Below are 26,599 nucleotides of genomic sequence, written 5' to 3'. Positions count from 1 at the left end.
CATAAAACAAACTGGAAAATAATTTTCCTATAAATATGCATTGTGGACAAAAAAAATAAATGTACTGAGCATTATTTATATTGCCCCATTTATCCTCAGAAAGTAAAAGACATTTCAAGGTCAAGTTTAAAATAACCAATAATTCCTATTCTTTACCTTACCGCCTCCCATTTTCCATTCAAGAAATTAATATCTTATTTAATTAGTAGTAATTTAATGTTTAGATCATTGTAAAATTATTTAAACACATATCATAACAAACCAAAGGTTTATTTCGTTGCTTGAAAGTTCTATTATTTGGGGAAGAAGGATAACCGGGGGAAGAAGCTTATATGTGGTATGGATAGTATGGCTAGATTTCAATGGGAAAAGAGGTGTTCGGACCCAGTATATGATATGGTGTTCTCAGGAAGGAAAAACTATCTTTTTATTGTTATCAGTTGCCCTTAATTTTTTTTCTAATAAAATTTTACAGCAATCTCCTCAAGAGGATACACCAAAGACCTCTGATTATATAGACCCCAAAGAATGTATTGTTACCACAAAGATAGACACCCAACAAGATTTTTTTCATCTGAAATTTATAAAGATAATTTTCCATGCTGACAGTGCACATTTCATCCATAAGTTTGAAGAGTCAAATGCTACCACAGCTGGGGGTTATTCTGCCAAATGGCTTCCAACAGGGACTGCAGAGATGGAGGCTAGTAGGCATGTGTATGTGTATATAGGAAAAAACAACAGACCTGATGGGAAAGAGCCCTTCTCTGAAGTCATTTTTATCAATTACCATCTGAAGTGACATAATCAAATACAGAGTCTAAGGAAAAAAGCAACACTATGAAGGACAAGCAAATACTAAAACAAAGGCTTTATTACCTACAGAGATTAAAACAAAAAGCAAGGAGGGAGCCCTGATTTATTTCATAGGGATTTGCTAAGGCTGAGGGGAGGAGAAAGGGGCAGATACCTTAAAAAAAAAAATCCATCATGAAAGGAACTGAGACAAGATTATAAAAAAAAGAGGCCAAGTTATAGCGCGCCATGGGATTTTTAATCTGGCTACCTGTGGTTTCTGTAGTTAAAGCCTTATTCTTCCCCAAAACGGGGAGGAGGGAGAGAAAACAAAAAATATCACATTTATATGTCAGTTTTGCAAATGATCAAACAGCGTGCATCAACAAGAATAATAAGAGAACATTAAACGCTGATGACTTTGTGAAAATAGATACCCGCTTTATCAAATATTATTGATAATTACCTGTGCATCTCGTTTCTTGAACTCTTGAATTTGATTTTCGTGCTCGATATTGGCAGCGCGAAGCTGTTTTTCCAGTTTTTCAATTTCCCGTTCATGGTCTCGGACTAAGCTATCCTTCTCTGCGTTATGCTGCTGTAATAGGTGCGTCTTCTCCTGTTCATGCTCCAGCTTCAGCTCTACTATCTGATTGGACAATGAGGAGGACAGTTCATCAACAGAACATCCTTGTCGTCATGACAACTCATGTACAGCTTAATTTTTCTCTAATTTGTCCAAGTTGAAAATTTTATTTTTGCGTCATTATTACCTCACCCTTGAAATACTCTCATTTGGGGTAGATTTTATCCAAACCTCCTAATATTCAAGAAAGTTGGGCATATTCATTAAATCCTTCTGCAATCTGTTGACACAAATGTCTGAATATTGAAAAAAGAATTATGTGGCATGCTAGGTATTTTCTCCCCAAGAATCCGGGTATTAATGATCAGCAATGGTTATAAATGGTTAATAGTCAGTACACTTTGCTTTTGCTTAAATACATACATGTAAAAAGCAGTTAAATCGGTTAATTTTCTTTATGATTTTCAAATAAAAGAGCAGAGCTAAATACGCAACTGGATTATTGCTTATACAGTTGTCTTTTTAAAAATAAAATGATAAATTTCAAAGCTCTATTATCTCGTTGTCAGCTACGGTATACCAACATAAACAGATGTTATGTGTTCCAGAAGGGCACCTGCTGTGCTGCAAGCTTGCACCATGATTTCATAAAAAGCATTCTATTCTCAGGATCCTTTCCCAGTCCACTCCACACTGGAGACTGTGACCTTGGCCAGTCTTAGCCTCTCCCTGCTAGACTGAATGGCAGCCTGAAACCAAGGGCCTGGTTGCCGCAGCTTTGATACTAATCCTCCCAGACTGCGCACAATGGCACCCTACCTGGCCTGCAAACTATAGCCAGCCAGGCTGTCTTTGAAGCAGGTGATGAATAGGGGACTGCAGGAAGCCAGCTTCCCCAGTGAAGTCCAGGCCACACAGCTGCTAAGAACAGTCACTTGGATTTTTCTTCAGTTTTGGTGGATTTCAAGGGAAAAAAATTGCTGTTATCTAGAATATGTTGTGTTATTTTCAGTGTGAGAATCCATCTTCAAAAAAGCTAACAGTAGGAGCCTGCTCCAAATCGATCCTGTTTCGTGCAATGAATCACTTGACTACCTTATCTTAAAGCTGTAGCATTCATTTCTGCAGGCGTGCATGCTGCATTAAATGTCAGAAGTTATTTTATTTTCAATTTGGAATTCTTATGTCCTCATTGCAAATCAAGATCCATAAAACACAAATTAAATCTACTTTAGGACATAGGTTTCAAGAGTATTTCTTACTGTGATTTTTCTTAAAGTGTTGGAAAATCAACAATGAATTCCTGACAACTCATAAGTTTATTATATTTGAGATGGAGAAGTATACTAATTCTTGAATATTTACACCTATCAGTATGAAATGTATAAAATAATATGGAAAAATGTATTTTGTATCTGAGAACAGAGATGTATTCTAGTGAATCTGTGTCTCTTTAAAATTTAGCCCCTGCCCATACAATTTTTCTGTTGGCAACATACAGGAAAAAATTAGTATAAAAAGTTTCTCCTAAAATGCTATACCAAGTAATAAAGAAAAGTTTTCAATGATTATTTGAAATAAATGTGTATGTTTTATTCTATGATCCACACAGCTACAATGTTAATACCAACAAAAGAGAGGACTTAAAATTTTATTGACATCATAGCATTTTTCTTCACACAGCTGATTTATGAATTATGGAGTTGGCAGATTTTTATTTCTTGGACACACTCCTATTTCTTTTCAGTGTTACACTATCAAATATCACTATAATAAAATTATAAAATTTAGTTTTAAGTATTTAGGTATGTAAGACAATGAAGGAAAATAAAAGGTGGTAGAAAATTCAACTGAGATCTTTTCAAAAGCTTCAGAAAAACAGAATGGAAGTGATTTAAAATTGATAGCAAAATATTTTAGAATGTTCTTAAGGAAAGTAACCAATTTGACCTACAATTGGAGCAGAAAAATTACAGTATTTTTTCCACCAAGAAAAGACCTATGACTAGACTAACTGTTTGATCATCAATAATGATGCTGCCTCCTTCTAGGTGCAAGTAAAAATGCATTTCCACAGTAATTTTTTCTGAGTCATTTGAAGTGCTCTGACAGAGTGATAAAGGATCCTGTCCATGTTCAAATTTCAGTTTATTCATTTTTGAAAATAAGAAAAAAATAAAACAGTGATAATGGAGCAACAAGCCTAAAGACAGATGTTTATAAATTATTACTAGTTTGTCATACAGTACTGTTGCTCAGTAGTGCTAGTTAATAAACAAATCACAAGGTTTCTGGATAATGAGCTTTTGTTGCCTTTTTAAAAGACAAAAAAGGCTTAGTTGCTCAGTACAGCATTTCTTGGCCAATTTCTAGATGTTAGTGGCCTCTTCTGGACTTTGCCCAGGTCCTCACTGTCAACATCTTCTAGGACAGGTGTAGAAAACCCTAATATTTTGGGAGCCTAAACCCTAGTATCTTGGTGAAGGTATTCATGACCATGAACACCATTACGAAGGGGGTCTGCGTTAAAATCCAAGGACTTTACTAGTCCCTAGCTACTTTCATGTAAGTAAACATGAAGTTGCATATCCTCATAACCTTGTATTACCAGGTATTTTTGGTTGACCAAAAATAATTGAGAGGGTCCAGAACCTGTAATGTGTGCTACAGGGAGGAGTAAGATGCAGCATCGCAAAAGACCATGCTTAATTTAGACTGCTAGACAGTTCCCTGAAATAAAGGAGTGAAGTCTTCAAGATCCCTAATTGCAAAAGCATTGATCTGTGGGCCACAGAACTATCCTGAGTATTTGAAAACTCTGCACATATTAAAACAGATTGGCATGTTATCTAGGGACGATGGAAGTCATCAGCCCTCATCTGAAAACATATGGTAGCGGCTAGTAGTCCTCTGAAATACTAGGCTTGATGGCTTGGTAAGCTGGAGTTTGAATGAGAAAACAGCGTTAAGTGCCTAGGAACTATTAAGTGGGCCCGCATGAAACTGTCATCGTTGTAGATCAAGATAGGAGCTGAATAAGGGTCTTCGTGTTCCATCCAACTTTCTAAATCACACTTTACCTCACTCTGAACCTGAAATTTAAAAATGAAGTTAATTAATTCCTGAAAGAAGCAAGACTCCAATGAGTATCCTCATTCGAACTGAGGATCCAAATTCATAAACATAAATAGTATGTGATAGGACGTACTGCATGGCACTAAAAAGGAGGAACTACACTACAAAATACTAAAGAAAATAACCCAAATGGAGCAAAATTAAGCAATATTCTATAAGATGTGGTATAAGAGTGAGTTATAGCTATAGAAAGCAGGGAAGGAGGTGCTCCCTGTACTCTGGCTAGGAAAGGAGGAAGAGACCAGGGAGTGTACAGTTAGTAAGCCTAGCCAAACAACTATCCTATAGCTCAAGGGCAACTGCTCTAATTTCAAGTGAGCAAAGATATGAAATCTTAAGACTTTGGAAGGAATTAGAGACTTCCTACTATGATCTTACTCTTAATCCTAGAATCTTCCCTACAAAACCCTGACAAATGGTCATTCATTTGCTGCTGAAATGATTTTGTGATAAGGGAATGACTGAATTTCAAGGCAACTTATTCCTCAGACTGAGCACACCCAGCACTGGATCTTCTGAGCATGGATAGCTGAAAATTGTAAAAAGGACAAAAACAAATGTTAAAAACTAAACAAGGCAGAGCAGTCCAACAAGGAGAGAGGAAGAATATCATGACCACAATTTTCAGCAAGAAGCAGTTAAAGAAAGAAGATTCTGGCATGGTTCCATGAGACCGGCTATTGTATCCCTGCCCCTGAGAAGTAAAGTGGGTGCATTGAAATAATGCTGAGGAATTTTTGCCAATACCCCAACTGTGGAGAGAAATGGACTGAAGATCTATGATTACTTTTTTTTTCCTCTCCTGCTGCCTGGGTGATAAGAAGTAGAATTGTATGGAGTGGAAATGGCTGTTGGGATGAATAAAATTGAATGAATAAGAGTGAACTGGGCTAGCTGCCTCTGATAGAAGTTTAGACTTCAGAGCCCATAAAAAAAGAAAACACCCTCTAATACATACAGAAAACTCTGGTGCAGGAAATTAAGAAAATCCTAGAAGTCAGAACAGAGAGTTTCTCTAACAAAGGCTACTCAAAGATCCTATCATACTCTCTTGCTCCATTCCCTGTCATAATCTCAGAATACAGGAAAGCGAATGCAACAAAATACCTATGCCCTCAAATTGAAACTCAAAGGGAGAAAAACAGGCTGAAAATAAAGGCAGAAAAGAAATCAGAGAAAATTCATGCATATTATGTCAGAACAATTAGTAGATTTAAACAAAGTTGCCCACTTTAAGCCCAAGGAAGATTAAGGGAAAAAAAGATCCTGAACAACTATAAAAACATTATATCAGGGAAAAAAATAACAACAAATGAAATTAGCCCAAAAGGAAAAATAAGAAGAAGAAATGAAAGAAGAAGAGAAGGGAGAGAGGGAGGGAGAAAAGAAGGAAAGAAGACGCATTTTGGACTGCCTCAAAAAACAGAAATGATTAGAGTTATAGAACTTAAGTTTCAAATGAGTACAATGAAAGAGGAACCCAAAGAAAAGAAGATAAAACAATACAGAATGAGTTGAAAAGGGAGATCATAAAGCTGAAAAAATTAACTTGGCCAAAATGACCCCTTTGGAAATTCATTCTAAATTAGAAACAACAACGAGCTGAATAAACATGACTGAAAACTTAATGACTGACATCAATGAAAGGCTCATGTAAATCACAGTAAAAGCCCAGGAAGGAGACAAAGAAAAGATATATAGAGAGAAAATAGAAAAAATAAATCTATGTATACACTAGTATGATATCAGAAAATTAAAAGCCCAGGAAGGAGACAAAGAAAATATATAGAGAGAGAAAACAGAAAAAAAAAAAAATCTATGTATACACTAGTATGATATCAGAAAATTTCCCTAAAATGAATGAAGAACTTGATGCATACATCAAAAAAGGATACTGTATACCAAGAAAAATTGATTCAGACTGAGGAAAAGAATGACTAAAGAATATTATGTTAACCTCAAACACTGAGGAATGTGAAAAAATAAAGCCCCTAAACCACGTTTTTTTCCTTTTTTACACATACACCATATCCACCATTCCACTTCCCTCATCCCCAGGTAATCTCTAATCTACTTTCTGTCTCTACAGAGAGCTATTTCTAGTCATCTCATAAGTGACATCGTATTATACTGGTCCCTGTGTGCCTTGTTTTTTTTCACCGAGCATGTTTTCAAGGTTCTTTTGTGCAGAATGTCTCAGAACCTCATTTTTTCTTATGACTGAATAATATTTAATTGTGTATAAACCACATTTTGTTTATCCATTCATTTGTGGAAGGACATATTTTTTTCCCATCTTTTGACTACTGTACATAATGCTGCTATTAACACTGGTGTACAAGTATCTGTTTTCACTTTCTTTGGGTATATACCTAGACCCAAATCACTTTTTTTTTTCTAAACAACTCTTGATTAAAAAAAAATTTAAGGCTAAAATTCAGGCAACCATGAGATGATGAGAGGAGTTTTATTGAGAAACATCTGGAACCAAAGACAGTGGAACAGTGTGTATGAAGTTTCAGGACAGAAAGGATGACCAAAGTATTTTATGCCCAGCCAAGCTATCCTTCAGAAATAAGGGAACACATAGTACTTCTCATGCTTACAAAAATGCAATGAATACAACTCTAAACACTCCTGGAAAAAACTACTTAATGACAGAATCTCAGCAGCCGAGACTTTAATCAAAATAGTGAGAACTGTGGTTATAGAACAGAATATAATAAACATTATAAATTTCAACAATGCAAAAATACTACAGCTGACAAAATAGTGATAGAAATGAGTGGAAAGGAGTTTTAATTTTGTTATTTTTTTATACTAGGGAGTAAATCAATCCTCTCAAAATTGAATCATGAAATTTAAAAATGACCCTAACCTGAATGTGGTTTTTTTTCACTTTTTTATTGTGTAGTATAACATATATACAAAGCAAAAAAATAAAAAAGCAATGGTTTTCAAAGCACTCTTCAACAAGTAGTTACAGGACAGATTCCAGAGTTTGTCATGGGCTACCATACGATTCTCTCAGATTTTTCCTTCTAGCTGCTCCAGAATATAGGAGGCTAGAAGGTTTAAATATATTTTTATCACCACAATTGACTTATTTTTTTTTGTGAAAAATAACATATATACAAAAAAAGCAATAAATTTCAAAGCACAGCACTACAATTAATTGTAGAACATATTTCAGAGTTTGACATGGGTTACGATTCTACAATTTTAAGTTTTTACTTCTAGCTGCTCTAAGATACTGGAGACAAAAAGTGGTATCAATTTAATGATTCAGCAATCATAATCATTTGTTAAATCCTATCTTCTCTGTATAATTCCACCATCACCTTTGTGCTTTCTATTCCTCTCTTTAGGAGTGCTGGGCTGTGGTCATTTTAACTTTTTCATGCTGGAAGGATCTTCACTAATATGGGCTAGGAAGATGGAACTATCTGATGTTCTGAAGAGGGTGGGCCCTCTAGGTTTCAGGACTCATCTGGTCCAGGGACCCATCTGGAGGTTGTAGGTTTCTGGAAAGTTATTGTAGTGCACAGAATTCTTGTGGAATCTTATATATTGTCCTAAGTGTTCTTTAGGATTAGCTGGAATGGGTTCTGGTTGGGGCTTAATGTGTTTTTAATCTTTACTTCTCAACTTCCTAAGAAATAGCTTTCCCATATGGTCAAGAAGCAACTTTATAAATTTCAGAAATTGCTTCCATTTTCCTTATTTCTTTTCTTCAAAAAATTTCACAAAATTAAATACATTAATAAAAATGGCTAATATAGCATGGTCCTCTTTCTAAAAATATATTTTTTGTTTATGTATTTCCTTATCCTTCTAGCTATTCTTCTATTTATCTATCTCTAATAGATAAGATTAACAATGGTCATTACAGGAAGATAAGATTTGAGTAGAATTTTTACTTTCTTCTTTGTGTGCAGTTAACTATGTCAAATGGCAATAGCTTCCTTTGGGAATTTTTCCTTGCAGTACCTCTCCAAGATCCTTCATCAAGGGACCTGGTCTCTCTTCTGGGTCTGTGAACCAACTTACATATGTAAACTTGGAGAAGGACCATGATTTTTTCCAGTGAAGTAGAAAACTGTCTAAATTTCACTTACCAGTTCTTGACTTTTTTAGTTAATGTAGTGTAAGCCAAGAGGCACCCTGTCTGGCTCTCTGTCTTACCCCTCATAACACCCTGCTCTACTCAAGATCAGCACAGATCCCTGCAGGATAAAACACCTTGACTGACACTCTGGTCTCACTGCCCGTTATAGTAATCACATCCACCATACATCTTACAGTTACGTGCCCCCACCCAGTATCTGCCGTTCCAGAGCTCCACCTATTGGAACTAGGCCACCCAACAGCACAGCAGAAGAAGCCGTGGTGGAGCTTCTTGGTAGTGTTGCTGTCCTAAACACCAGTGCATTCCTCAATTCTTTAGTGAGGGAGTGGCCTCTAGGCCCTTCCATGGGGTGGATCTAAGGTAGCACTCCTACTACTGCTCTTCTTTTCCTGACATGTTTTACTTTTTCCTGAATACTATGTCAAGGCTGTTCTGGCATCTCCACCTCAAACCAACGTGACTAAAACACTTAGTAAGACAACCACTACCTTGCACAGTGACAAACTATTATTGGACTACGTTTTTTTAAAAAACATGATTCCTGGACAATGCACACACACACACACACCCCAAAAAAGGGCAGTTCAAACACAGTAGACTCTTATCACCCATTCTGTTCATCAGGCTAATAGAGTCCAAGTGGTAGTTTGCTTTAAATTGTTAGCCATTAAAAAAAAAGACAGGGATTTTCTTATAGAGCTTGCCAGGAAACACATTTCTATCATCCTAAGTCCTAAGAAAGGGCTCCCTATGGAAAACTTGCTTCTTGGTGGGGGAAGTTAGTACTAGTTTTTATATAGTTAAGATTCATGGTATTAATATCCACACTAAACCACCAGTGCATCTTGCCCTTAATGAGATACAGTATAAAACCAGGCTTAGAGCTCTATGCAGTTTCAGACTTGCATCTGCAAAATAGCATGTATGGAAAGTCAAAATAAGTTGCCAGATTTTCTAGAGCTCCAAAATTCAGCTTCAGTGGGCAGACTCTATTGTAATTAGCACAGTTTCTCTAGACTGTGCCCTTACCAAAAGATGTTGAATTTTGAAAAAAAATCAGTTATATGATATAAAATGTGCTACTGGATATTCCATTAAACAAGAAATAAACACTCTCTTAAGATAAACTTAAAAGACAAACCTGCTCAAAATCTTTTGGAGTTAAAATAAAAGTACATTTTAACACAGAAAATACTGCAATATGGTCAGTCTTACTCAACATCTTGATTGAAAGGGCACAAAAAAAAATAGCAAAAAGGAGGCAATGTGTCAAGAGCAGAGATAGATTGTATCATCTATGTGTAGCCATGTGGCTCCAGGATTAGAAATTTGTTATTATAAAAACAGGCAGCCATGCAATCTGTCAATCAGCAGGTCAAAGTCATTCAAGTTCTCTTTATTTAAAAGTTTAATATTACAGTGCTAACTGTTAATAGAGATGGTACAAGGGTCTGCCAGTATATAATGCTCCTTCATCTCTTTTCTATGTCTACTCTGGCAGTAGCCACATAAATGCCTGCTGCAGCTCCCCAGGCTCACAAAACAGTGAGATCTGAAGGTTGCAAGCACAACAGGGACAATGTGGGAATGTTCATCAATGATGCACGTGCTGGAAGCAACTACTATCCCCTGCACGTTTCTCCCCTAATAACATTTCAAAATACTTACCTGCTCCCTCTAGGGATCCAGGTGATGAGTTACAATAATTACCAGGAGCTTTCAAAACTTTTTGAAAAATTAGCTACTATTTTTGCATTTTTATCTGCTAGATCACAATGCAAACTTAGGAAGGATTCAGTTAACTAAATGCTTCTTGAAGAGCTTTTTTCATGGTTCAATTATAGTCAACTTAAGCTACAGAAATTGAGAAATTTCATAAAACTAAGACTTCATCCTCTTACATGCGGTTCAAAATTCGTGGAAAAAACACACCTTAGCTGTATATATACATAAATATATATATATATATATATACATATATATATATATATATATTTGCTCTTTTGCACAATTTATATCATAATCCTCAATTTAAGGGAGCAAAAACTAAGACAGTTTATTTATCATTACAAATCTTGGATTTAAAGCAAGTGGAAGAGTAGACATTCAATATCAGATTATTCTGCTCAGATTGTGCACTGCCACAGGGAGCATTTCCTCCAGAGTAACTCCTGATCCTAGTGAGATTCACTGTGTCCCACCACACCAATCTATACACCACATTCAGGATCAAAATTCACTAGTACCACAACGTTTTGAATACTGCAGAATCCATGAGAGCCCAATTTTTGGATCTGCTATTAATTCACAATGTTCCAGAACTGAAATACCACTCCACTGATTTCCTACATATTCAATATTAGGTGGTCCATGAGAATTTTTCAAAATTATTTTCTGTACTGCTCCATATTTTAATATTCTTGGCCTCACTCAATAGTATGTGATAACTTCAACTCAAAATTATTTATCATGACTGGGTTTCAACCCATCCAAAAGAGTAAAATATCTGTATTGCCCCAGTCTCAACTCAATGTTAGCAAACACTGTCCTTAACCATTTCAAATATTCTAAGATACTTTGCCCTAATACATTTAGAATTTCAGTTTAAAATAATTTTATATATTTTCACTTTTGTTTCCCTCTTATCTCTTTTGTTTTTTAACTTTTTTAATTGTATGGTATAACATATATACAAAGCAAAGAAATAAAAAAGCAAGTTTTCAAAGCACTCTTCAATAAGTAGTTACAGGACAGATTCCAGAGTTTGTCATGGGCTACCATATAATCCTCTCATATTTTTCCTTCTAGCAGCTCCAGAATACAGGAGGCTAGAGGGCTTAAATACTTTTTTATCATCACAATCGACTATTTTTTCCTTCTATTTTTGCGAAAAATAAAACATATACAAAAAAACTATAAATTTCAAAGCACAGCACCACAATTAGTTGTAGGACATATTTCAGACTTTGACACGGGTCCAATTTCACGATTTTAGGTTTTTACTTCTAGCTGCTCTAAAATACTGGAGACTAAAAGAGATCTGCTCTAAAATACTGGAGACTAAAAGAGATATCAGTTAAATGATTCAGCATTCATATTCATTTGTTAAGTCCTACCTTCTATGTTTAATTCCACCATCACCTTTGATCTTTCCATAACTCTCTTTGGGGTTGTTTGGGCTATGGCAATTCTAAAATTTTTTTTATATTGGAAGGTCTGTCGTTAATATGGGGTAGGGAGATAGAACTATCTGATGTTCTGGAGAGGCTGGGCTAGGTTTCAGGACTTATCTGGACCAGGGACCCATCTGGAGGTTATAGGTTTTTGGAAAGTTACTCTAGTGCCTGGAACCCTTGTGGAATCTTATATATTGCTCTAGATGTTCTTTAGGATTGGCTGGAATGGTCCTGGATGGGGGTTGGCAGGTTATGATAGGTAGCAAGGTCTACCTGAAGCTTGCATAAGAGCAACCTCCAGAGCAGCCTCTCGACTCTATCTGAACTCTCTCTGACACTGATAATTTATTAATTACACTTCTTTTCCCCCTTTGGTTCAGGATGTAATTGTTGATCCCACAGTCTCAGCTGTATATTTTTAACTTTTGTTTATTTTATTTTATATCTGTTTCTCTAAAATACATTGCATTCTTGATGAAAATGTGTATTTGTCTTAGTCTAGTATATCACTGCTGTTGAATGCATATGTAATATAAAAATCATCAAAGTCTGTCGACTAGTATGGAATTTAGAAGGACAAACGGATCAACCAGGTTATAAATTCGATCAATATATGGTCCTTGTCTTTCTTTTTCACTTTCCTCATCTCACAAACCACAATGTTAAACAATTATTTGCCTATAGTTTTGAATGAAACAGTGTAACATTCAGGAACAATGAAAAATTAGAAAGAGTCACAAGAAAACTACTCCGTTTTCTTAATTACCAAATTGATTTGTCCACCTGCCTGGCCTCTGACTTTCCTACTGCTTGAATGTATGAATTGTCTTTGCTGCCATTTAAGGCAAATTCTTCCATCTGTGTACTGAATTACATCGTCTCTTGCCAAATTAAGCACACTGCACTCGCAATTATTCCATTGGTGTCTGTATATCACCAGTATTTTCTTCTCCATTTGCATCATTTTCATCAACAAACATTTTCACTCTATCTTATTTTTTAACTTTCCCTTTACCTGATGTTTTGGTTTGTTAAGGCTGCTGAAGTGCAATATACCAGAAATGGAATGGCTTTTATAAAGGGAATTTATTAGATTCCAAGTTTACCATTCCAAGGCCATAAAAATGTCCAAACTAAGGCATCAAGGGACAGATACCTTGACTCAAGAAAGGCTGATGGGTCTAAAACATCTCTGTCAGCTGGGAAGGCACGTGGTTGGCTGGCATCCACTGGTCCTTTAGCTTCAGGTTTCAAACAGTTTCCCCAGGAGCATTTTCTTTCTACATCTCCCTAAGTCTGGGTCTCTTGTTGGCTCTGTTGGCTCCTTTAAAATGTTTCCTCTTTAAAAAGACTCTAGTAAGCTAATCAAGACCTATCTTGAATGGGTGGAGTCACATCTCCATCTAATCAAAAAGTCACACCCAGAATTGGGTATGTCACATCTCCATGGAAACAACCAAATCAAAAGGTCATACCAATAATTGAGTGAATTATATCTCCATAGAAATAGTCTAATCAAAAGGTCCTACCTACAATACTGCATCAGGATTAGAAGAACAAGGTTTTTCTGGGGTACATAACAATTTGAAACCAGCACACTCACATATCTCTCTAGCTTCATCCTATTTCTCTGCTACTCTTTCAAAATTCTTCAGAAGGTTTGTTCCTAGCCCATTCTCTCTTCCACCCATGTTGTTCAGGTTTTTGTTCCTATGGTCACTGAAGCTGGTCTTGAGGTGACTAATGACCTTCTTGGTAAATCTCTGTTCCAATCTAACTTCCCTTCTTGGCAGAACCTGAAACAATTGCTTACTCTCCCCCTCCTTCCTGGAACACTTACTTCATATGGCCTCTGGGAAACCACATTTCCTAGTTTTTCCTTCTATTTCACTGGCTGCTCCTCCTCAGTTTCCTTCGCCCCTTCCACCACCTCTTCCCCATCACTAACTGTTGACCTGCCCATGTGCTCAGTGCCCAGAAAAGAGGACTTCCACTCTTTCCTTTTCTACTCACATCTCAGCACTTATTGTCAACACTCACCCAGTGCTAAAGCTGAAAATTTAGCAGGTTTGAGTTCCTTCTTTCCCTCACACTCCATTTCACCTATATTGCTAAGTTCTCCCTGCAAATACATCCCAAACCTGATCACTTGCCATCACCCTCACCACTACCAGCCCAGTCCAAGCCAAGTATTTCTCAATACACTCCTGCAACGCTATCCTAACCAGCCTCCCCGCTCCCTCTGCTGCCTCCAACACCATCAAAACTCCACACAGCAGCTAGAGAGATCTTTTTAAAACTCAAACAGATCATGCTCAAGTGCTCCAATGGCTTCTCATCAAACTCAGAATAAATTCCCCATCATGGTCTCCAGGCATTATATAATCTTCCTTCTGCTTAACTTTGGCTCCTGTCGCTCTCTCCCTGCCTCAGACCACTAGAGGCACAAACAAGCCCATTCACACATCAACGGGGCACCTGCTCCTCCCTCTGCCTGGAGTGCTCATCCTTACCTCACGGTTTTGTATGGTTTTCTTCTTCTCTTCATTCAGGTGTTAATCTGAATACCACTTCTTTAAAGACCTTCACTGGCAACTTTATCTGAAATAGCACTATATCTAAAATAACAATCATATATAAAATAGCCCCTGCACCCAGAAATACCTTATTTCTGCTTGAAATATCAAGAAATACCTGCTTGACTTTTCTTTATAGTAGTTATCATTACCTACTTACATTACATCATGTGTGTGTATGTGTGTACATGTGCACATTGCTGCCACTTGTCTCCTCTACCCTAAGGGCAGGGACTAGGCCTGTTTTCTTCACCGCCATATCTAAGCACCTGGAACACGCTTAGCACAAAGCAGTGGTTTCATAAGCTTGGGCTAAATAATGGATTTCTGAGTAGAGGTTATTTCCCCTTTAGATTTTTTAAATTTTATTTTTCTTGTTTGTTTTAAAAAATATGAAATGCTTCTCAAATTTGCATGTCATCCTTGCACAGGGGCCATGCTAATCTTCTCAGTATCATTCCAATTTTAGTATATATGCTATTGAAGTGAGCACTCCACTTTAGATTTTTAATGTATCTAAAGAGAGGGAATAATGAGTTAGCCATATCACTATGTAGAAAACATTTTTAAAATGCCATGTCCTTCAAGCCAAACATGTACACTTCGTACTGCAATTACTGAAAAGAACTGCCTTCAACTTGGCCCTCCACATTCCAGCTCTAAATAAGGGTGCCATATGACTTTAACTAAATGAGAAGCACAAGACAGAACACACAAAAAGAGGAGGCCCTGCCTCAAAGGTCCAATGGCCTTTCACTAAGTACCAACGCCCAGTGAAACCCAGGCTTCAGACACTTGGCTGGGTCCATGAACCCAGGCTCTACAGCTTCACAGCCTGGGTCTCTGATTCTGGTAGACCAATGGCTAGGTGTCTGGCACTTGGCCTGTCATCTGTGGGGCATATCTGTGGCTGGCTGCAGTCCCTGAATTAGGTGGTTATGGGAAGAAATAACTGAAAAGGCTGGGACCATCACTGGATCAGGTAGTGGATTTTTCTTATCACCACTGAGTAGCAAAGTGGCTGACACCAAATTGGGGTTGAAAATTATTTATTCTTAACTGAAAAAGAATAGCCAAGCAAAAAATTATAACACCTTTATTGAGTATATAATTTTAATACAATAACTGCACAAAGTGTACAATTCGATAAGTTTTGACACGTACACATAAGGGATACCATCACCACAAACAAAACAGCAAACATATTCATCACACACACACACACACACCCTGCTGCCAAATTTCTTCATTTCTTGTTGTTATCACTGCTCACTGGCCCCTCCTGCACTCCCATTCCTAAGCAACAACTGATCTGCTTTTTGCCATGATAGATTAGTTTGTACTTTAAAATTTTCTATAAATAACTAGGAGTGGGATGCCTGCATGTGTGAGATGTCTGTTTAAATTTTTAAGAAGCTGCCAGACTGTTTTAAAAATTGCTTGTACTGTTTTACACATCCACTAGCAATGTTCCACATCCTCACCAATACTTGCTGTGTTTAGTATTTTATATTTTAAGACATTCTTGTGCAGTGATCTCTCTTTTGGGCTGTCAATAAAATTTTTTATTTTGAAATAATTTCAAATATGCAGGACAGTTGCAAAAATAATATAAACCCCACACAGAGAACTCTAACATACACCCACCCCATCCCCAGATACCCAGATCCCCAAATTTTAACATTTTGTCACTTTTGCCATTTTTCTTCCTTTTCTTCCTTCCATCCTTCCTATATATTTTTTGAATATTTGAGCAGATGATACACATCATACTCCTTGAGCACATACTTCCATGTACATTTTCTATGAAGAAAGATATTATGATCACCTTAAGCACAGTTATAGAGTTCAAGAAATTTAATGTTGATATAAAGCTTACATCCTATATTCCAATTTTTTCTTATGTCTCAATAAGTCCTTTTGAGCTTTTTCTCCCCCATTCTTGGATCCCATCGGATAACAAATATTGCATTTAATTGCCATTAAAGCTTTGGTTTCTCTTTTTTTTGTAATTGAGGAAACATATACAACAATAAACATCCCATCCCAACTCCTCCCAAGCATACCTTTCAGTGGGACCAATCACAGTCACAGCGTTGCAGTAACCTCATCACCATCCTTACTAGCATTTTCCCTTTACTCCAAACAGAAACTCTACACTCATTTTGCATTAACTCCCCATTGCCCTTGCCCCTACCCTTAGTAGCCTGTACTCCACCTTTCTGTCCCAAAGAGTTTGCATATATTCTCTGATGGTTTCTTTGTGGTTACCATGGTACTTAAATCTAACGTGTTAAATCTTTAACACTGTTGTACTGTGTCTTGTAGGGCCAGTCTTCTGGCTTTTATCTGGGAATGTCTTAATACTTCCCTAATTTTTGAAAGACAGTTTTGCCAGATTTTGAATTGTTGGTTGGCAATTTTTGCTTTCAGTGCTTTAAATATATTTTCCCATTGCCTTCTTGCTTCCATGGTTTCTGATGAAAAATTGGCACTAAATCTTGTTGATGCTTCCTTTTATGTGATGCTTTGTTTCTCTCTCATGCCTTCCAGAATTCTCTCTTTAGCTTTGGCATCCAACAGTTTAATCATAATATGGCACAGAGTGGGTTTATTTGGGTTTGTCCTGTTTGGGGGTCACTGAGTATCTTGGATGTGTATATTCATGTCTTTAATAAATTTGGGAAAATTTCAGCCATTATTTCTTTGAATATTCTCTCTGTTCCTTTATCTCTTTCTTCGCCTTCTGGGACTCCCACAATGGGTATATTGGGATGCTTGATGGTGTCCCACAGGTTCCTCAGGCTGTTTACTTTTCTTCATTCTTTCTTCTGTGCTCCTCAGATTGGATGATTTCAGTTGCTTCATTTTCAAGTTCATTGATTTTCTGCCAACTCCAATCTACTCTTGAGCCCCTTATGGGGTAATTTTAATTTCCAGATTTCCATCTCTCTATTGATATTTTCTTTGCATTCATCTATTGTTTTCCTGATTTCCTTTATTTCTTTGTCCATGTTTTCCCTTAACTCTTTGAGCATATTTAGGACCATTTTTGAAAAGTCTTTGTCTGGAAGGTCCCAGGTCTGATCTTTATTGATGGTTTCTAATGCTTTAATCTCTCCTTTGCCTGGCCCATCATTTCCTAGGAGCACAGGCTGACTATGGGCCAAGCTGGTGAGGGGATGAGGAAAAGGCCAGCCAAGGCTCCATGAGATCATACAGCTTTTAAATAGGCTTTTTTCTTGATTAAATGATTGTCCTATCACTGCAATCCTTTAACTGTTTTTTAAAGCTTTGAGAAAGACATTTCTGCCAGTTCTTGCTAGATGTTCACAGCCTGAGGGGGAGGTGGGGCATGGAGCCTTGAAGCATCCTACTCCTTCATCTTCATTGGGACAGGGTAAAAAAAGATTTTAAAAAGAGTATTGTAAATTGAGCATGAAGAACCAGACAAAGGGGTGGGCTACGTGGCTCAGCAGACAAGGTTTCTGGCCTGCCATGCTGGAGACCTGGGTTTGTTACCCAGTGCCTGCCCATGCATTAAAAAAAAAAAAAAGAAGAACCAGACAAAGAAAATAATACCAGCATACAAGATGCATAGCAAAATACACATGTGTTTAGAAATCAACAAATTATACCAAAACCCATCCTGAAGAGATTTTAGGGAGACTCATCAATACATAGTCATTAATCTCATCTAGGACTTAATACTGAAGAGAAATTTTACACCCAGTTTGTCTATTCAGATTACTCTTGCCATCACCAAAATAATTTCAGATAATTCCACTTTTTTTTAATTTTTTTTATTAATTAAAAAAATTAACAAACAAAACATTCAGAAATCATTCCATTCACATATATAATCAGTAATTCTTAATATCATCACATAGTTGCATATTCATCATTTCTTAGTACATTCGCATGAATTTAGAAAAATAAAAAGACAACAGAAAAAGAAATAAAATGATAATAGAGGAAAAAAAACTATACGTACCATACCCCTTACCCCTCGCTTTCATTTACCACTATTTCAAACTGAATTTATTTTAACATTTGTTCCCCTATTATTTATTTTTATTCCATACGTTCTACTCTTCTGTTGATATAGTTGCTAAAAGGAGCATCAGACATAAGGTTTTCACATTCACAGAGTCTCATTGTGAAAGCTATATCATTGTTCAATCATCATCAAGAAACATGGCTACTGGAACACAGCACTACATTTTCAGGCAATTTCTTCCAGCCTCTCCACTACATCTTGAACAACAAGGTGATATTTACTTAATGCATAAGAATAACCTCCAGGATAACCTCTCGACTCTGTTTGGAATCTCTCAGCCATTGACACTTTGTCTCATTTTACTCTTCCCCCTTTTGGTCGAGAAGGTTCTCTCAGTCTCTTGATGTTAATTCTCAGCTCATTCTAGGGTTTTTCTCAGTCCTTTGATGCTGAGTCTCAGCTCATTCCAGGATCTCTGTCCCACGTTGCCAGGAAGGTCCACACCCCTGGGAGTCATGTCCCACGCAGAGAGGGGGAGGGTGGTGAGACTGCTCATCATATTGGCTGGAGAGAGAGGCCACATCTGAGCAACAAAAGAGGCTCTCTTGGGGGTGACTCTTAGGCCTAAATTTTAAGTAGACTTGACCTATCTTTTATGGGGTTAAGTTTCATGTGAACAAACCCCAAGACTGGGGGCTCAGCCTATAGCTTTGGTTGTCCACACTGCTTGTGAAAATATCAAGAATTCAACTTGGGGAAGTTGAATTTCTCCCCACTCTCACCATTCCCTGAAGGGGGCTTGCAAATACTTTCAGACAATTCCACTTTTATGAGCTCTCCTGTCCATGTAACTGTTCTAGCCTCAGCAAATGATCTTGTCTTCCAGTTCACTTTAGAAGGCCTCCAGTACTAACAACATCCTCATCTCCCTTCCACAAATCTACCAACTCTGGGCGTCTGTATTTCCCTCCTCTTCTCACTGGTCCCAGAAGAAGCCCGCTATCCTCTCTGAGGTCAGCATCTCCGTCTGTGCTGTGGGACCCACCCACATACTTCTACCTGCCTGGGACACACCAGTACTAGTATATCTTTTTCTAGTGTAGGCAAAATAAGCCTACGCTTTTAGGCTTTATTATCTAAAATGTCAGGTAATTAAAGACTAAAACCTTTATAAAGGAAAGTACTATAAGTTGTATCTTTCTGCTTTTTTAAATATCCAAACTGATCTAAAATAACCTAAGCTTATTTATCACTTGTATAATTTCTGTCTTATCTTTGCTATTGTTTTTTTCCCCCCAAATATTTTGAGTTTCAAATAATGGTATCTTATAGAATGATCCTTCAGTTTTGATTATAATCATTGACAATAAGCACTGATCATTTCTGGAGAATTTGACCATTGGTTTATGTAAATGATATTTCACTTTAAAGGCTTTGTAATGAAAACAGAAGATAAAAAATATAAAATTAAAGTTTGATACAATGGGATAGCCACAAATAAAAACCCTCCACATTTCAGGAAATCCTAGCATGCCTGGTTTGTTGTTTGTTTCCAGCTTGAATGAGGTTTGTGAAAGCACAATAAGGATGGTCTTTTTGTTCCAATGGGTTACACAGAAAAGAAACAGGAAATCTTGATGAAAGCTTGGACTTTACAGGATATTTGTGTATTTATTCCATGTGTTTGATGTTGTCTTTTCCACATCTGCACATTTTATGCCTGCATTCTTACCCAGATATTTTTAAGTACCACTTTGCTTTTTTTCAGTTTAATACAATTTCTGGCATGATGCTTTATATACGGGAGGGGCTGCCACTTCAGAACTGAATAAGGAAACTAAGGCCCAGAAGGTACAAGTCATTCGTATCCTCTGGATATCAATTCCCTCATTACAAAATGTGAGGACTGGATTGGATAAGTGCTTCTAAAACTTTTCCACCAAAACTCCCCCAGCAGTATGAAAAAGAATAGTATTCCCCTGGGCTAATCTAAGGACATAGCCTGACGCAGCTTTTGCAAGCTGGAAGTTTCTCTGAAATATCCTATTTGACTGTAAAAATTCATGAGAACTTTGCATTTTACAAAACAGTAAAGAATATGTTTGTTTTAATGTAAATGTTAACTCAACAATAAAATTACTGTGCTTCCCCACAAAGTAATCAAGCAAATTCAGCACAGCAGAGAAGATGCATGTAGCTTCACATATACCTTGGTACTTGCTCACCAGCCCAGGGACCACCTACCCTTGTTTGAGAAGCAAGGGCTGGGTGAACAGCAACTAAATCCCCTGCCAGTCTTAACTCCTATGATAGTAATATCTACAACTTTACCATTTAGAGAAAAGTAAGGCAAAGTAACAGAAAAACTATCACTCTTGCATGTGAATGGCAACTGGGAAGGCAGATGGAAGCCTGAAAGAAGAAAATACAGCTAGACAGGTATGTAAGTAAATGAGTCAGTGGTGGAACTAGAGAAGTCTACATCTGTCAAGAGACATACAGGAGGGCTGAGGGTTGAGCCAGGCAAAAGAACAGAAAGCCAAAGAAGCTGGAATATGGAGGGACCTTCACAGTAGGACAGCCCATCGAATTCACGGTATCCTTCCACAACACTGCCAACGGACACTTCAACCCCTTCATGTTGGGAAACGTATTTTCTCATAAGACAAACCATCCCAACGGCGAAGAGGTTCCCTTTCAAGGAAGACCTATTTTGAAAGGATTCGAATTATTCGTCACTGTACCGCCTATACCCAGGTCCAATTGCTTCCCTCTGGAACTCCACAGGGAGGCAGTTTAGAGGGGAGGTTAGGTGCTCGACTCAGGTTCAGGTTCTGGTTCTACTGCCTATGAACTGGGTGGGACCTTGGGCCAGTTACTTAACTGTATCTGTTTCAGTCTCTATAACTGGAAAATGAGAATGATATAAAACGGTGCTTGACGCCCAAGATTGTGAAGAAGGTAAGGAGATAGATACAGCGCAGTGCCTGGTCCAGAGCAGGCCCTAATAACTGTTGGCCACTTTGATTATTATCACTCAGACCACAAGAAATAATTCCTGCATGACAGGCCCTTGAATTGAAAAATAAACAGATTTGCAATTTTCCTTAGTTTTCTCCTGGCAAAATAATCTTAAACACTGCCTGCGTGACACTGTTCCAGATCTTTCCGTATTCTGGAAACACTCCTTTAAACATGCTCAAGTTGGTCAGGTTCCTATTTAAACCTGGTCATAGGAACTGATATGGGACCTGACAAACAATATGCTGGGACTAGGTCTACTAGGGCTACTACCTCCCTTGTCCCACTGTTCCAGGCACTGGACTTCCTTTTTTTACAATGTTTCCTTCTTTCTGTCTTCTTTGCCCTCCATTTCCCACTTACCATTTTTGTACTGATTTTCTAAACCAAAGCATGGAATTTAATATTCAACTCTCATAAATTTAACTTAATTTTGGCTTGTCATTTCAATCTGTTCAAAGTTTCAGAAACCAATCCCCTTATCCTATATGATAACTAGTCCTCTGAAGTGTAAGCAAGTAGGAAAATTAACTTCTGAATCACCCAGTGACTGCTAGACACTTAGAAATCTCACTTCAAGTTGACATGAATTATTTAGAGATTGCCTTTGAACTATCACTTAAACACACACATGTGCAAATATCCAAACCATATTCTTCCATATTGCCCTCATGAAGGACCTTGTCAGCGACCTCAATAGAGTTCAGATATCTGCACCTCTACTCCTCTTTCCTTATCTACCAGTCTAGCTACCCTGCTCAAAAAAGAAAATGATCGGCCTAATTTTTACTGAACTCATGCTAGCTTGTAGGGATTACTCCTATATACCTGTTATTTCTCATGATAAACTTTCACAGTAAAAACCTTAACAGTCTGGAGTAGTCAGGGGAAATTCTGTTCCAGTGAATAGAATTTCCAGTTCAAAATTGCCAAACTAAAATAAAGTTTGTCGGGTGGTGCAACGGTGGTTCAGTGGCAAGAATTCTCACCTGCAGAGCTGGAGAGCTGGATTTGATTCCCAGACCCTGACCATGACCCCCCCGCCAAAAAAAAAATAATAAAGGTTGTATATCATCACATCAACAAATATTCTCTGAAAATGTATTAGATCATATTCCTGCTTTCATCTTTCCTTGATGAGTTACTACTGCCTGAGGCCTTCATTCTCAGCACTGGTTCCAATGAACACGTCTGTGGATGGCGGAAGGATGAAAATGAGTGAACTCCGCACTGACGTGAGAGATCCTTTGGATGTCATTAAAGTTTCTGTTAAAAGCTTTACTTGTATATTCCGCCTCTTTTTCATGAAAATAAAGTACAGAAAAATTGATACAATAATGCATGATTTTATTAATAGTATCAACTCTCTAAAAGATGATTCAATTTCCTTTATTGTGTTAAGTATTTTTGACAGACTATACAAAAATAAAAAGTTAGTTTTTAAATCTATCATTCTGAAAAAAGTTGAATACTTCCAAATGAATTTATATGAATGCAGTTTTGCATTAAAAAAAAGTGATCCTGTCACCGTTTGGGAAGTAGGGGGTATCTACAAAGAATCAATCATGGTTCCATCACCTGAAAAATAACACCATTGTCTGAATATTTGTCTGATCCTTTTCATATACATGTATGGTAACACCCTAATTTGGATAGTTCGTGTTGCTTTTTAATGATGTCTTCCTTAGTCTCTATGGTAATAACTGTAAAGGACAGAATAATATTCCATAGGGTATTAACCATTTCCCTACAAGTTGTAGAGCTCTGGAAAGGGCATCTTCAGGCATTTAGTATATTTCAAGGGTAAGGATATTTGGACCAAAGGGTATAAACATTTTTACGAGTCTTGGCAGATATTGCCAAAATCCTTTACAAAAGACATCAGTAAGTTATAATACCTTTAGCCCTCTAGCATTATATAAAATTACTGATTTCACTAAATTTTGGCCAACTTTAGAGGGTACAACACTGTTAATTCTAGATGGCATTTGTTATTAACATCAATGCTGAAGTATAAGTATTTGGCTGTTACTTGATTCTTTTCTTATTTGTTCCTTTCCTTTGCCAGGGCATTTATCGGAATCTGAATGATTTTCTTACAATTTGTGCTAATCATTAATTTAATAACAAGAGTCATCTTTGCCTATAATACTATCTCTTCCTGTTATTTTTTTAAACTTAAAATCATTTTTATTTAGCCAAATGTCTCTAAATTTTCCTCAGTGATTTTTTGTATTGCTTCCAACTTTAAGAAGTCAGAACTGTGCCCAAACAATCACAAAATAAATGCAAATCAGGCACTGAAATCATTTGGTTACTCTTGGTTATAAATTTGCCATCCAGATGATTATCATCAAAATGAAAACATAACTTTTGAAATTCTCATAGAGAACTCTTCGACTACCTCTACTCACCCTATAATACAATAACTTCTGATTAGTATTTTGTTACATAAAAAGTTTTAAGCTTGTTGGTTTTCCTTTCTCTCCCATTCCTTTGTCAGTTTAATATGAGGAGCTGACTCTATTTTGTTGTTTTTCAACCCTTCTAATATTACTTTTAATCCAAAAATCATCTCAATTATACCTTTCAACCTAAAAGTAATGATAAGCAATATTCCTTGTCCTTCCTCATTATTTTTAATTATACTTGGTTAATTATTATCTCTGTTTCTCTCTTACCTTGTACCCCACACCCAATCCCAGGATCTACTCATGATATAATTTTCTATATCTGGTTTCTAAAGTTAGTTTTCCAAGCAACCTCTTTCTATTACTGAAAACATCTTGCATGGCTCTTTAGAGAAAGTTTATTTCAGTGGAAAATTAACTTTTCAGTTGGCATGTCTCAAAACGACTTTCAGTTGCCATTCACATATTAATAAAAAAATTGACTAAATATTTTTTACATTACACCGTTTTTCTTTAAAGGATCGGAAGAAAAAGGTCTATTCTACTGGATTTTGCAGTTACAAAATCTGAACTTATCCATACCCAGGTAAGTTTAAAAATAATCTACCTTTTGTTCTTTGGAAGCTTAATTTCCCCACAAATACCTTAAGATTTATTTTGTTTTATTAATATAATTTTGGATGCAATAATTTTCTGATTTCTATATTAATTTCACTTTTAAGTTCTGTTTCATTTGTTCTTTTTTTTTCTTTATTAATTAAAAAAAATTAACTAACACAACATTTAGAAATCATTCCATTCTACATATGCAATCAGTAATTCGTAATATCATCACATAGGTATATGGTCATCATTTCTCAGTACATATGCATCGATTTAGAGAAAGAAATAGCAAGAAAACAGAGGAAGAAATAAAATGATCACACAGAGAGAAAACAAAAATAAAAATAAAAAGTACAAAAATATATAAGAAAAAAAATATAGCTCAGACGCAGCTTCATTCAGTGTTTTAACATAATCACATTACAATTAGGTAGTATTGTGCTGACAATTTTTTTTTTTTTTTTTTAGAAATCATACCATTCTACGTAAGCAATCAGTAATTCTTAACATCATCACATAGATGCATGATCATCGTTTCTTAGTACATTTGCATCGGTTTAGAAGAACTAGCAACACAACAGAAAAAGATATAGAATGTTAATATAGAGAAAAGAAATAAAAGTAATAGTAATAGTAAAAAACAAACAAACAAACAAACAAAAAACCTATAGCTCAGATGCAGCTTCATTCAGTGTTTTAACATGATTACTTTACAATTAGGTATTATTGTGCTGTCCATTTTTGAGTTTTTGTATCTAGTCCTATTGCACAGTCTGTATCCCTTCAGCTCCAATTACCCATTATCTTACCCTGTTTCTAACTCCTGCTGAACTCTGTTACCAATGACATATTACAAGTTTATTCTCGAGTGTCGATTCACATCATTGGGACCATACAGTATTTGTCTTTTAGTTTTTGGCTAGACTCATTCAGCATAATGTTCTCTAGGTCCATCCATGTTATTACATGCTTCATAAGTTTATCCTGCCTTAAAGCTGCATAATATTCCATCGTATGTATATACCACAGTTTGTTTAGCCACTCGTCTGTTGATGGACATTTTGGCTGTTTCCATCTCTTTGCAATTGTAAATAATGCTGCTATAAACATTGGTGTGCAAATGTCCGTTTGAGTTTTTGCCCTTAATTCTTTTGAGTAGATTCCCAACAATGGTATTGCTGGGTCGTATGGCAATTCTATATTCAGCTTTTTGAGGAACCGCCAGACTGCCTTCCACAGTGGTTGCACCATTTGACATTCCCACCAACAGTGGATAAGTGTGCCTCTTTCTCCGCATCCTTTCCAGCACTTGTCATTTTCTGTTTTGTTGATAATGGTCATTCTGGTGGGTGTGAGATCATATCTCATTGTGGTTTTGATTTGCATTTCTCTAATGGCCAGGGACATTGAGCATCTCTTCATGTGCCTTTTGGCCATTTGTATTTCCTCCTCTGAGAGGTGTCTATTCAAGTCTTTTTCCCATTTTGTAATTGGGTTGGCTGTCTTTTTGTTGTTGAGTTGAACAATCTCATTATAGATTCTGGATACTAGACCTTTATCTGATATGTCGTTTCCAAATATTGATTCCCATTGTGTAGGCTGTCTTTCTACTTTCTTGATGAAGTTCTTTGATGCACAAAAGTGTTTAATTTTGAGGAGTTCCCATTTATTTATTTCCTTCTTCAGTGCTCTTGCTTAAGGTGTAAGGTCCATAAAACCACCTCCAATTGTAAGATTCATAAGATATCTCCCTACATTTTCCTCTAACTGTTTTATGGTCTTAGACCTAATGTTTAGATCTTTGATCCATTTTGAGTTAACTTTTGTGTAGGGTGTGAGATATGGGTCTACTTTCATTCTTTTGCATATGGATATCCAGTTCTCTAGGCACCATTTATTGAAGAGACTGTTCTGTCCCAGGTGAGTTGGCTTGATTGCCTTTTCAAAGATCAAATGTCCATAGATGAGAGGGTCTATATCTGAGCACTCTATTCGATTCCATTGGTTGATATATCTATCTTTATGCCAATACCATGCTGTTTTGACCACTGTGGCTTCATAATATGCCTTAAAGTCAGGCAGTGCAAGACCTCCAGCTTCGTTTTTTTACCTCAAGATGTTTTTAGCAATTCGGGGCACCCTGCCCTTCCAGATAAATTTGCTTATT

The 26,599-nt window shown here is 36.7% G+C and overlaps 1 protein-coding gene and 1 non-coding gene across 6 annotated transcripts in view; both read right to left on the bottom strand.

Annotated features, from left to right (window-relative positions):
* Positions 1-26,599, bottom strand: part of CEP112 (centrosomal protein 112) — a 587,527-nt gene that overhangs the window by 265,095 nt on the left and 295,833 nt on the right. For all 5 annotated transcript variants that reach the window (XM_077163631.1, XM_077163632.1, XM_077163630.1 and 2 more), the window contains one exon: positions 1,262-1,444. In XM_077163631.1, the coding sequence (XP_077019746.1) occupies positions 1,262-1,444 (183 nt within the window). The remainder of the gene's footprint in view (positions 1-1,261; positions 1,445-26,599) is intronic.
* LOC143689144 (U6 spliceosomal RNA) lies at positions 14,784-14,890 on the bottom strand. The gene has a single exon (XR_013178610.1). It is a non-coding gene; the product is annotated as a U6 spliceosomal RNA (small nuclear RNA).

The sequence above is a fragment of the Tamandua tetradactyla genome, chromosome 6 (assembly GCF_023851605.1).
Source record: "Tamandua tetradactyla isolate mTamTet1 chromosome 6, mTamTet1.pri, whole genome shotgun sequence".
Classification (NCBI taxonomy): domain Eukaryota; kingdom Metazoa; phylum Chordata; class Mammalia; order Pilosa; family Myrmecophagidae; genus Tamandua; species Tamandua tetradactyla.
Note: the sequence above shows the minus strand (reverse complement) of the source record. Positions and strands in the feature narration are given on the sequence as shown.